This window comes from Notothenia rossii (genome assembly GCF_949606895.1).
Source record: "Notothenia rossii genome assembly, chromosome: 3".
NCBI lineage: Eukaryota > Metazoa > Chordata > Actinopteri > Perciformes > Nototheniidae > Notothenia > Notothenia rossii.
In genome coordinates, this window is record NC_136901.1 from 24,865,892 (window position 1) to 24,879,575 (window position 13,684).

Here is a 13,684-nt window from a genome sequence, read left to right on the forward strand (position 1 = left end):
TGTAATGTAAATGTTGCCTTCGTGTGCGGTTCGAGGTCATCTTCGTGAGAAATTCACAATTCCATATTCGTGTGTCCATCGGGTGTCAATTTCGGGACAGTGTGACAGGGGCTTTACACACATCTGGCCAACTCAATATGTACGGTATATGTGGCATATGCCAACCTTTCCAAATCCAAAAGAGGTAGGTTTGCGCGTGGCAAATGTGCACGCCCCAAACTAGGTAATCAGAAGAAATGGAACCCCAGTAATTACATGTATAAACCATGTATTTAACATATATTGCATCATTTTATGCATTTTTCAGAAAAAGTGGTAGTTTGGTAAACAGTGACATCAACGACATGTTTGGTCTGTAAAATGTCCAAAAGTAAAAGAATTGGAGATAAATATCCCAAAGTCTCCACATTTTATATTATTTTCTGTGTGTTTCTGGTCCTCTTTCAGTTGAGACAGTGTATGAAGAATGTGTAAGGATGTAGGAAGGCCAGGTTCATATTCTTGTTTCATGCTGTTGACATATTAGTCAAAGGTTTGCACAGAGCGATATATCTTTTTGTTTCTTGACCAGTGTTCACTTGAATTCAAAGGAACTACTTTAAAGTTGAATCTTCCAATGTAAACAAACGTGAAATTTAATTTGAATATCTGCCCAATGATTCAGAAGCCCTTTAAAATATAATGAGTTCTTCTTTGGACCATGCTTTACACTTGTACTAAGTAGTATGGAAATTGGGCAAATGTTCTTCCTTAATCCTGCTGAGCTCGGACATACAGACAGACAAACCAAGCCAAAACATATTTTGTTTCATATTAAGGTATATTTTTCATATTTAAATAGTCTGCATAGTGATGTACAGGGGCGTTTCTTGGACCCGGAAACATTAGGGGCTTAGCCCACAGTGGCGGTGCCAGAGATTTTCTTTTGGGGGTGCTGTGGGGTAGATTGTCGTTTCATAGAGGGTGCTCAAACATGTAGGGTTTCTCATTAAGGTACCGGGGACTACAGTGGAATTTTCTACTGCAACACTCCCCACACGCACATACAATGAAGGCTCGATAATCAGCTCACGGCATTTGGATGTAAAGTACTATTTTTATAAGTGGGGAGTGGGCCTAACATCCTCTACGGGGGTCCGGGGGCATGCACCCCCGGGAAGATTTGTTGTTTAAATATTGAAGTTAAATGCATCAATCTGGTGCACTTTGAGAGCAAAATGAAGAGATCTATGAAAACATCTCTCAATACCCATATGAAACACAACTGTAAACAGATTTTATTTTTCTTTATGGATATTTTACAAATCACTCCCCTTTTAAACTGTATTCTTGTTTTACAGCCATATGGTATTTCACAACTGTTTTTCATTTATTCTCTTGTTTTTTTTATAACTATAATGATCATATGAAGGTGTGCCGTGGAAACATGCTGCCGTCCTCTCTAGTGTCATGATGAGGTTCAGGTAAAGCACGGTTAATGTATTATATTCAGGGGTGCACATCACTTTTTTAGTCAGTTACTCAGATGAGTACCAGGAGACAGCGTTTGGTACTCACCCCACACGAAGTGTGGTCCTCCTCAGTGTCTCCTTCATTGTCCTCTATTTACACTTCTTGCATGCTAGATGATGAAGATGATGAAGATGTGAGTTCTCCAAAACTTGTTGCCAAAACTGTGAAGACCTTGTATTTCCTGAGGCCAAGTTGAAGGATCAAATACTAAGAAATTATCAAATGACTTGAAGTCATATCTAATTTCAGATGTGGGAAGTTACTAAGTGCACTTATTCAACTACTGTACTTAAGTACAATCTTGAGATATGTGTACTTTACTTGACTTTGATGCTACTTTGTACTTCTACTCCACTACAGTTCAGAGATAAATGGTGTGCTTTTACTCCATTACATGTATTGAATACCTTTAGTTACTTTACAGATCTAGATTAATGATGTAAAATCAGACTTTAATTACACCTGGAGTAAATTCACAAGCTACCCTGCAGTATACAAAGTCATTAAAACTAGCTGCACCTTTACCAGCTTTGAGAACACGTTAATGATCAATCATTATAAAACATAACATATATATTATTCTGAAATGATACAATCTGCACAATGAATACTTTTACTGTTGGTATTTTAACTATATTTTGATTATACTTTTCAAATTTTACTTGAGCAACATTTTGAATGCAAGATTTTTACTGTAACAGGGGAGTCTCCCACTGCAGCGAGTTGGCGGAGTTTTTTCACAATTCTGTTGTTCGTACCGACGTTAACCCTGTCTGTGCACACGGTGAACAACTCTGTTGTCCGGTGATCTAAGCCTCTGCATCCTGTAAAGCTTCACAGGTCCGTCGGTTATGTCCTGTGCGGCTCGGCCAGCACCCAGTTCAGTCAGTCATAGAAAGTCCGAAGATGTTTTGCAGGGAGCGAAACGGCAACGTAGCTGCTTGATGTCTTTGTTTTTTCTTACATGTTTCGTAGTTTACTCCATTGAGTGTTGACAAGAAACACGTGTAGACGAAATATGTATTTTGTTTTGATGTGTTGAGGTACGCAAAGGCGCGTAGTGACACAAGTGACGTTATGCAATTCAGATTTTTGCCGCGCATGCATACTGATTATATTATTAAGGGAGAATTGTCGAGAAGCCCCTCACTGTCGTGCGCAGTACCTCGACGCCCCTCCTTCTCAACCTCAAGACCGCCCCTCCTTCTCAACCTTTGAGACACGTGACGGGACGCCCCTCCTTCTCAACCTTTGAGGCACGTGACGGGACGGCCCCTCCTTCTCAACCTTTGAGGCACATGACGAGCTTCAGTGATGACGCGTTGCATCCTCTTTCCGGGGTAGCAGTTCTCTTCCCTCCCTTCAATCTAACCCTAACCACTCCCTACCTTTTTACCTAATCCTAATCTTCCTTCCTCACTCCAAAACCTAAACCCCAAAACCTCTCCTACTGTAAGAAATTAAAATCAATGTTGATATGACGTAATTTAAATTAAATACAGGGTTTTAATATAAAGCAGTTTTATTCTGAAAAAAACGGAAGTTCACACTAACTATTAACTTAACAGTTTTATTCTGAAAATTCTTCATTTCCGGTTAGCATTAGCATGTGGCTAACGTTTTGAAAACCGTGAATTGAAGGTGAAATGCGATGTTGCACACTAAACACACTGGGATTAACACACATTGACGCTGAAATAACGTTTATCAGGGAATGTTTAAATAACCAAAGACATCTGAATTATATATATATTAATAATATAAGATATAATATGTTACTTTTGTGACTGGGTAAGTACCATAGGTAAGTACTAGGGATGTGCATCTCCATCACTGAGGCCGATGCGATGCGCATCTCGATACGTTGCCACGATACGATACATTAACGATACCTTTGAAACACCAGGCGATGCGATACGATACGATTCACCCCTGTTGCGATACAGTTCGATACGATTTGATTCAACATTATGCGATTCGGGGCGATACGATGCGATTCAACACGATGCAAAAATAATGATACTTCAATATGGTACGACAGAGGATTTTTGTTTTATTCCTGATATGCAGCAAATCATACATTAACAAAAAAGTGCTTTACATATTTGGTACTGCACATCCCATCATGCCGTTTATATTTTTACCTTTAAAAGCTCTCCAGAGTACAATTGTATAACACCTCACAGTTAAACAATGTAAGGATGCATTGCCCATGATTACCAATGTTCAAATAACAGCTACCATAGAGCAATGCCCATACAGCTGCCAGCCTGATGTGCTTAACACTCATAGGCTAACTCACCAGTGAGCAGAAAGCAGTGGTTTTTATACGAACAATAAAGAAAATAGCCTTTCACAAACAGGTATTTCATAACTGCTTACAGTAAGGAAGACATTTAAATTATTATTGGCCGTCAGAGGCTGCTGTAAACTAAACACCACTCTCTCTGACAGAACACCTTACTGAGTGATTTAACTCATATGTCTCACTTTCAGGTTTCTCTTTTCAGCCGCAGACCCCACGTCGCCTCTTTATGTGCGTCGCTAAGTTCTCTGAACTACTTGTGTACTTTAAAGCGGCTCGGCATCGTTAACAATTTGCGAGTGATTTTTCAAGTTGACCGTCTGTAGTAATAGTGCCGCGCACATATACCATCAGGACGTTACTGATGGGGTGCGGCTGCGGAGTGATACTGTGTGTATGCAAGTCCACATCTAGGACGGATCTATGTATCATGGCTGTAGACCTGTTAAGTAATAAAGATACCTCATACAAAGGTCTACGGATACCTTATTACTCTCCATGACCTGCGCTCAACTATATAGCATAAAGGACTATTTCACCGTCTTTCTTCAACAATCCGAAGTGTTGCCAAACGTTTGATTTGTAGGTATTTTTCGGTGTGCTGTGTTTCTCTTTCCCCTCAACTTCCGTGTGTGTTGATAACTGAGACTCTCGTTCTCCGTAGTGGCGAAGCAAATATCAAAGATCGTCTCTGCTGAGCGTTGACAAGATGAGGGGATTTTATATGAATGAATCGTTTTTTTACCGATGCAAAGACGCTACGCAATCGATGCATCGCGAGTTTAACCCGGTTCAACCCAAACTGTAGCCGATGTGCACTCTTTCAACCGGTGCACTCGCATCTTGAACGTTTATGCCGGTGCACCGATGCGAATCGGTGAATCTTAACATCTCTAGTAAGTACACAACACGGGAGTCGGGACGTCACGTGCCTCAAAGGTTGAGAAGGAGGGGCGTCCCGTCACGTGTCTCAAAGGTTGAGAAGGAGGGTCGATCTTGAGGTTGAGAAGGAGGGGCGTCGAGGTACTGCGCACTGCAGTGAGGGGTACTACGAATTGTCCGGGGCTACAGAAAAAACATTCGGGGCTTAGGCGACCAAGTGTGCATACATGGCAGTGTTATTCTGCATGCATGTGCTGTACAAATTAGAGATTTACGACCGTCCTGTTGGGAAGTCCCTTTTAAAATATCCTTTGGCCTAGAAGCAGGGGAAACTCCTTGTTGTATATTACAGAGCTTTGCAATACACACCCCCATCAAACTAGCTGTGTGTGTGTGTGTGTGTGTGTGTGTGTGTGTGTGTGTGTGTGTGTGTGTGTGTGTGTGTGTGTGTGTGTGTGTGTGTGTGTGTGTGTGTGTGTGTGTGTGTGTGTGTGTGTGTGTGTGTGTGTGTGTTAGAGATGTTAAGATTCACCGATTCGCATCGGTGCACCGGCATAAACGTTCAAGATGCGAGTGCACCGGTTGAAAGAGTGCACATCGGCTACAGTTTGGGTTGAACTCGCGATGCATCGATTGCGTAGCGTCTTTGCATCGGTAAAAAACCGATTCATTCATATAAAATCCCCTTATCTTGTCAACGTTCAGCAGAGACGATCTTTGATATTTGCTTCGCCACTACGGAGAACGAGAGTCTCAGTTATCAACACACACGGAAGTTGAGGAGAAAGAGAAACACAGCGCAGCGAAAAATACCTACAAATCAAACTTTTGGCAACACTTCGGATTGTTCAAGAAAGACGGTGTAATAGTCATTTATGCTATATAGTTGACCGCAGGTCATGGAGAGTAATAAGGTATCCGTAGACCTTTGTATGAGGTATCTTTATTACTTAACAGGTCTACAGCCATGATACATAGATCCGTCCTAGATGCGGACTTGCATACACACAGTATCACTCCGCAGCCGCACCCCATCAGTAACGTCCTGATGGTATATGTGCGCGGCACTATTACTACAGACGGTCAACTTGAAAAATCACTCGCAAATTGTTAACGATGCCGAGCCGCTTTAAAGTACACAAGTAGTACGAGGAACTTAGCGACGCACATAAAGAGGCGACATGGGGTCTGCGGCTGAAAAGAGAAACCTGAAAGTGAGACATATGAGTTAAATCACTCTGTGAGGTGTTCTGTCAGAGAGAGGTGTTTAGCTTACAGCAGCCTGTGACAGCCAATAATAATTTAAATGTCTTCCTTACTGTAAGCAGTTATGAAATACCTGTTTGTGAAAGGTTATTTGTTTTCTTTATTGTTCAGATAGAAACCAATGCTTTCTGCTCACTGGTGTGTTAGCCTCTGAGTGTTAAGCACATCAGGCTGGCAGCTGTATGGGCATTGCTCTATGGTAGCTGTTATTTGCACATTGTTAATCATGAGCAATGCATCCTTACATTGTTTAACTGTGAGGTGTTATACAATTGTACTCTGGAGAGCTTTTAAAGGTAAAAAAATAAACGGCATGATGGGATGTGCAGTAGCCTACCAAATATGTAAAGCACTTTTTTGTTAATGTATGATTTGCTGCATATAAGGAATAAAACAAAAATCCTCTGTCGTACCATATTGAAGTATCATTATTTTTGCATCGTGTTGAATCGCATCGTATCGCCCCGAATCGCATAATGTTGAATCAAATCGTATCGAACTGTATCGCAACAGGGGTGAATCGTATCGCATCGCATCGCCTGGTGTTTCAAAGGTATCGTTAATGTATCGTATCGTGGTAACGTATCGAGATGCGCATCGCATCGGCCTCAGTGATGGAGATGCACATCCCTAGTGTGTGTGTGTGTGTGTGTGTGTGTGTGTGTGTGCTTGTTCACTTACAGAAGGAGCTGCTTTCGTCCTTTGTGCCTTCCATGGTGCCACCCGGCAGCATCTGGAGGTAGAAGCCGTGTCTGCAGTAAAGCCGCGTGACGATGCCCTTCAGCTGGGGCTCTGCAGAGCAAACACAGGGTTAAACACACGTTAGCATTCACGACACACACAAACACTTGTCAGGGCACGTGTATTAATGCACACGCCCACCTGTGAGCATTCACATTGACTAAACAAGAGGCTTGATATTTACACTGTGGAATAGTCAAACAATGAAATGTGTGCACTTGCATGGGTGTGTGTGACTCTTGCCTTCAGCAGGATTGAAGGCTTCTCGGTGTTGGCTAAAAAGAAGCATCTTATATGGGTTCAAGTGAGGCAAGCAGTGTGTGTGCTTGCTTTAAGCAGATGCCCGCCATCACTGACTCTACAATGGGGCGAGGCTAACATGGTGACCAAAATTCAGTTAATAAGACTTTGTGTTATTTCGAAAAACAGCAAGAACATAGGGACTTTTCTTTGTTATAATTTATAAAGACAATTTGTTAGTTATTGTTCTTCCGCTTTGCTTTAATTAGTCAAATGTATGACTGTTTTTATTTCACTTATGTTTACATGTAAATAACGGTCTTAGATCTTTCAATTATTATAAATAATACACAACCAAGCCAAACCATTTTGTTTTCCCTTTAGGGTAGTTATGTTTGTTTTTGCACGTTGTGATCATTACACATGGGTAAACCCTTGTTATGCTGCCTCGAAATAAACAGGAAACTCTATGTCCTGCATGTAAGATGGCAAAAACTCAGGAAACAAGCAAGAACAACTTAACCGTCCTACTGAATGTTTAATGAAGCATCTCCTATCGTCTGTTTAGCCCTCTCCAAAATACCAACTGTCGTTATTTACTCAGTGCACTTGGAGGCATCAGACTGTTGGTTTCAAATCAGGCATTTTCATCAGGGATAAAGTAGCGTGTCTTCTTTAAAACTTTAAGTGTTTGTGTTTAAGTTTCTTCTTTCTCAGGTCACACACAAATGACCGAGGGGGGCTATCTCACTCGGAAGTGCTGAGGGTGACTAAATAGTGGATCAGAAGGGATGTCAGAATGCTGAAGTGTTTCCACAATCAAGTTTTAATGAGACGCATCAAATATGGATGAGGACAGAGAAGTACGGGGGCAGCTGGCAGTTGGCCCTCGGATGACAGCAGGGGTGTGAGACAGAGATAGAGACCGCAGAAGAGAAAGACATGCACTGTAAATGGTATCGTTCACAAAATGTACACTCAATTTTGTAAACATAAAATGTTCCTTGAAGAACATGGGAAACAAATATTTTTGTTTCTGTGCCTGAATCTAACTCGAGAGAGAGGGATAAAGAAGGGAACAAAAATGTTTTCTGAAGTGAATGAAATAAAAGTAATAAATACAATTTTAAATGTAATGCTACTTCAATTGGTGATAAAAAAAATGGATTTAAATGCCAGTAATAATGATTTAGCAGTACTTTTTTGGCAGATTTATTTTTTCTGGCAAAAGATACAGCCACAAGAGAGTCCCATTTTCTGCACAAATCCAAGGCGGTGGTGTTTATAGCTTTTCTGAACTGCCTCACTCAAAGGCGGGGTGGAAACTGTGACAGAGCGCGGCGAGATGCAATGAATTGTCCAAAAGAGATAATAGTGCACAATTTTGTACAGTCCTGCACTGTCGTATACTGACACCTTAGTAGACCTTCCCTGTCTATAAAACAGCAAAAAGTTACTTGTCATGAAGAATACATTGAACTGCATATGTTAAACTCTAGAAGTGAATCTTGTGAAGTCTTAATATATATTCTTCATCAACGAAATGTATTGTGGAATCATTTGTTTAACATTTTCCAACCTATTCAACAATCATCGATTAAACGTGTATTTTTGTCGTTGCAAACCTAACCTATCTCTCTGCAAACCTCAAGAAGTTGTTGAATGGAAGCTCATTAGGGCTTGAGTTAAGCCTTGAGGTCCGTGAATGACTCAAAGAAATGCTGGTGTGACACAACATGTTTGGAAGCTTTTCATCGGAGGCTTTGGCCTTAAGTTGCTGTAACTACTAAAAGATAAAAGCTCATCCATCCATCGCTGGCTGCCGAGACACAGAGAGGTCAAACGCGGAGTGTTGTAATCTGTAATATCCTGAGCGTTAATCCCAAATTAAGCCTTGGACCACACACCAGGCCATGTGCTGCCCAACACAACTGCCACAGTGCAGAGTGAATCAACAAACGCACACAAGAGGCGGATGCTGACCTTTAAACGTTTTCCGGTGACTATGCTGTAATCCAAAACATTGAACATGCAAGACTACTAGTGCATGTAAAGAGCCTTGACAAAGCTAACACACAGCATCAAATCATGTGGAAGCATCGGCTAAAAGCAGAAGAAGTGGCCTTGAGTGCAACATGAGGCAGTATATGAGTTAATCTGATCTAAATTGACGATTCAATTCCACGAACACACAGACATTCACATATTTGTAGTTTGTGTAGAGGGTCTGTAGCACTGCTGGTGAAAACTGCATGAAAAGACCATTGTTAGCTTAATATTATGAAGCAAAAACGCTGTATAATAGTTTTCTATTCTTTATCATAACTGACTGAAGACAGGGGATCGATATTTCTTTAGGTCGTAGATCTACTGTACTTCACACTATTCCATGACAGCTTGTTAAACAAGACTTTCAAAGTGATGGATGCTTTGTCCTCGGCACACTGAGCTCAGATTCTGTCCTCACAATGTCAACGCAGCATGAAACCTGTCTGAGTTTCAGGAGTTCAATGTAATGAGTTCCCTGGACCTACGGGTTCAGTCAACAGACTCTCACTCCCTGATAGTCCAATAGCGACGCTTGGTCAGGGTCCTTTGGCGTGCAGTTGTGACGCACCGAGTCTCCTTCAGCTTCATAAACGGACGCAAAAAAGAGCTTTCAACTGAATGCAATGTATTCCCATCGGCGGCGGTATTTGACGCTCAGGGAAGCACCGCATCGGTCCATGTCGGCGGCAGTTAAAGGCAATGTGAGCGTCCATTCCCATTGGATAACGGAGGATTTTACACCCGGAAGTAAGTATTCACCTTACTGTCGATTGATTTGACAGTGATATCTGCACTACTCATCAACTCAAAACACCAGATTATCCTTGTTAATTAGACAACATTGGTTGGTTTATATTGTGTACAATGGTTTTGTGTTTTTCCCCTTCGACTCTGAGAAACAAATAGTTGTATCGGAGTTTAGGATGGCATAAGACACTACCCTACCATAGTACCCTACCCATAATCCTCAGCTATCGTTTGAGACTACACCATGCGCTTTGCTCGACAAACCCCGTGATTAGTCCTCAAGCTCTGTGATTGGTTAACCTCCGACTGTATTCTATATGAAAAAAAAACTTTCGGAAAAGATAAAATCATACTTTATTCAGCTAGTGCTTGCTTTCCTCTTTGAAATTCATCATATGAATGCATTGTAATAAATAGTTTGGCTGCATTAAATATTACACATCCGTCGTTGTTCTTTATGTATCTACAGAGATTGGGCCTCAGAATAGACCGGACACTATTCTTTTACCGTTCTGTTTTAATTTCACAATGAAGTTAATAGTCAGGGGTGCACATAAGGTACGCAGGTACGCATGCGCGGCAAAACATCTGAATTGCATAACACTACGCGCCTTTGCGTACCTCAAAACATCAAAACAAAACACATATTTCGTCTACACGTGTTTCTTGTCAACACTCAACGGAGTAAACTACGAGACATGTCAAAAAACCCAAAGACATTAAGCAGCTACGTTGCCGTTTCGCTCCCTGCAAAAACTCTTCGGACTTTCTGTGACTGACTGAACTGGGTGCTGTCCGAGCCGCGCAGGACATAACCGACGGACCTGTGAAGCTTACAGGAGGCAGAGGCTTAGATCACCGGACAACAGAGTTGGTCGCCGTGTGCACAGACAGAGTTAACGTCGGTATGAACAACATAATTGTGCCAAAACTCCGCAGACTGGCTGCAGTGGGAGACTGCCCTGTGCACATTCTGTGCCCCGCGCACACACTGGAGAACTGCGCAAAATCAGCTGATCACAACGTTCACGCTCTGTGCAGTGGCGGAGCTGGGGAGTGGCTGGGAGTGGCCACGGCCACCCCCAGCTGAATCCTGGCTACCCTATTGGCCACCCCAAACACCCTCACCACGGGGGCCTAAACAATTTTAGAACATTAAGAAAAAAACATTTAAGTAACCTTTCATCATTCATCAAGAATTAACATTAATAGGACGTTATATTGATAATGTACTCACTAAACTTACAATTCATTTAACTTATTTTCTTTCAAAAGTTAATTATCCAAAGCCTCTGTACACCCCATTCTATTTACATGTAATGGTTTGGTCCTGCCTCCAAACTCGGTGCAGCACCGCTGGCACTTTCTAGCAGAGAGTGAGAGCATGTTAGGAGCAGGGATGGTAGTACTTAGGTGTGAACCATGTCTCAACGACTCACAAAGTCAGGCTTACAAAAGAGATAAGAAAGGAGAGAAAGAAAAGAGAGAGGGACTAAAGGGCGACAGTATGTCACCCAGTTTTTCAAAGAAAAGGTGGGGTTAGCTATGCGTAGTCCATTGTAAATAATAATTGTAATGTTTTTTTTTTACTAAGCTGACATTAAGTACTGTTAATATCTATACAGGTTTTTAATTTCACTGCTCTTTTAGCTGTCATTTAGTAAATGCAGGTACATTTTTAGCAGCTATTCAAACTAAATCAGTTGTCCCTCCCCCTGGTGCCAGGACTAACAGATCCATCTCTAGGCTCAGCAGCCCTGTCCCCCCATAAGTGTTATATTTTCACAGCTCAGTGTCAGTAAATATTGTGCAGTTAGTATTGGACTACAAGATAGATGCAAGCCTGTACAGGTAGAGTTATTTAAAGCATAAATTAGAGATGTCCCGATCCGATCACGGGATCGGGGATCGGAGCCGATCACGTGATTTTTAAAAGATCGGAATCGGGAGAAAAAGATCGGGGATCGGGATTTTAATTTTAATTTTTAAATACTTTTTTAAAATTTTGTATTCAATGTTACAAAACAAAAATGACAATTTTCAAGTCTTAAAGTCATCCTGAGGCCTTAGTTTTGGTTTCAAATTACACAACATCATGTATGTGTTGCTTCTTTGGGGCTTGTTTTCATAAACCTGGTTGCTTATTTCTCTCAAATCTGGCAACAGAGTGGGCAGGGCGCAGTGTCTAATTGTAGCAGTAAGCTAACGAGTACTGATAAGCTTTATTTTGTTTTGATCCAATGCTGCTGTGAAAAAAAGAAGCTATATCCATGTTGGATAGAATATCCAATTTAAATTTTAAAAAAAAACCTTTTTTCTCTTAATGCATTGCATAAAGATCGGATCGGGAAAAATCGGTATTGGCAAATTGTCAAAATCAAATGATCGGAATCGGATCGGGAGCAAAAAAAGGTGATCGGGACATCCCTAGCATAAATGAGTGGGTTGGGTTCTGGAGGTGTGGTTACAGCAAGTGTGCTTGGTTAGCGTGGCCTGGGCCTGGTGGTGGGGCCCAATGTGATATCTTTTCATGGGGCCCAAAATCCCTGGCGTGTATGGCCAGAGGGCAGGACCTATAAACACATTTACTACCCAATAGCATTGCCTTACAGGGTTAAGGGCTATTGTTTATTGTTATTTACTTTAAGATGTTTATTCTTAACCTATCATTTAATTTAAAAACTCTTATTTAAATGATGTGTGTGTGTGTCTCTGTATTCCTGATGATACACTGAGAGAATGAGCTCATAGTGCTGCTGATCATCATAAGCTAAACAGTCTGTATATTGCATTACATTTGTATAATGTACGCTTCGTTGATACTTTGCCTGCGGGAATACGAAAAAAATAGTTAGATATACTGAATGTTATTTGATCTATTCCACCACTTAATCCCAAATAATGTAGAGGTGTGTTGTAGGTGCCTTAAATAACCCCTTATTTTATAGTGAGATGTATTTTTATGTTCATATAATAGTGATTTCAATGCCATTGCCACCCCAAAATGATCACTGCTTCCATCCTAGCCACCCCACTGAAAATGTCCTGGCTCCGCCACTGGCTCTTTGGTCAAGCTGCTGCAGTTTGATTTACAACAAAGTGGAGTGAAACACACAGCTGCAAACTTACTCAGGGTGTTAATGGAAGAGTTTGAAATCAGACAGAGGTGGAAGAAGTACTCAGATCTTGTACTTGAGTAAAAGTAGAAGTACCAGAGTGTTACTCTGTTACAATAAAAGTCCTGCATTCAAAATGTTACTCAAGTAAAATTAGAAAAGTATTATCATCAAAATATAGTTAAAGTACCAAAAGTAAAAGTAGTGATTGTGCAGATTGGTCCATTTCAGAATAATATATGATATGTTTTGTAAGGATTGATCATTAAAGTGTTATCAAAGCAGGTAAAGGTGCAGCTAATTTTACAAATTAGATTAAAGTCAAGTACAGTACAAATATCATATAAGTACAGTAGTTGAATAAGTTTACTTAGTAACTTCCCACATCTGAAATCAGATATGACTTCAAGTCATGTGATAATTTCTTAGTATTTGATCCTTCAACTTGGCCTCAGGAAACACAAGGACTTCACAGTTTTAGCAACAAGTTTTGGAGAAAGCAAATCCTCATCATCTAGCATGCAAGAAGTGTAAATAGAGGACAGTGAAGGAGACACTGAGGAGGACCACGCTTCGTGTGGGGTGAGTACCAAACGCTGTCTCCTGGCACTCATCTGAGTAACTGACTAAAAAAGTGATGTGCACCCTTGTTAATAGTAATATTTTGTTTGATATTATTATTTTTTATTAACTAGACCGCTGGTTCATGTTTAGATCGTCTTTTCTGTGTTGCTGTGGGTTTTTCCCATCGCTTTTGTGTTACAAATATCAAAACAATATATGTGTGGTCGCCTGTGGGTTGCAGTTCCAGCAGAGAGCCCCAAAC

General features: G+C 41.0%; 1 protein-coding gene across 1 annotated transcript in view; it reads right to left on the reverse strand.

Annotated features, from left to right (window-relative positions):
• The window catches only part of fgf11a (fibroblast growth factor 11a), a 103,503-nt gene that overhangs the window by 40,948 nt on the left and 48,871 nt on the right, over nucleotides 1-13,684 (reverse strand). The window contains exon 3 of the mRNA XM_079668144.1: nucleotides 6,647-6,757. Within this exon, the coding sequence (XP_079524270.1) occupies nucleotides 6,647-6,757 (111 nt within the window). The remainder of the gene's footprint in view (nucleotides 1-6,646; nucleotides 6,758-13,684) is intronic.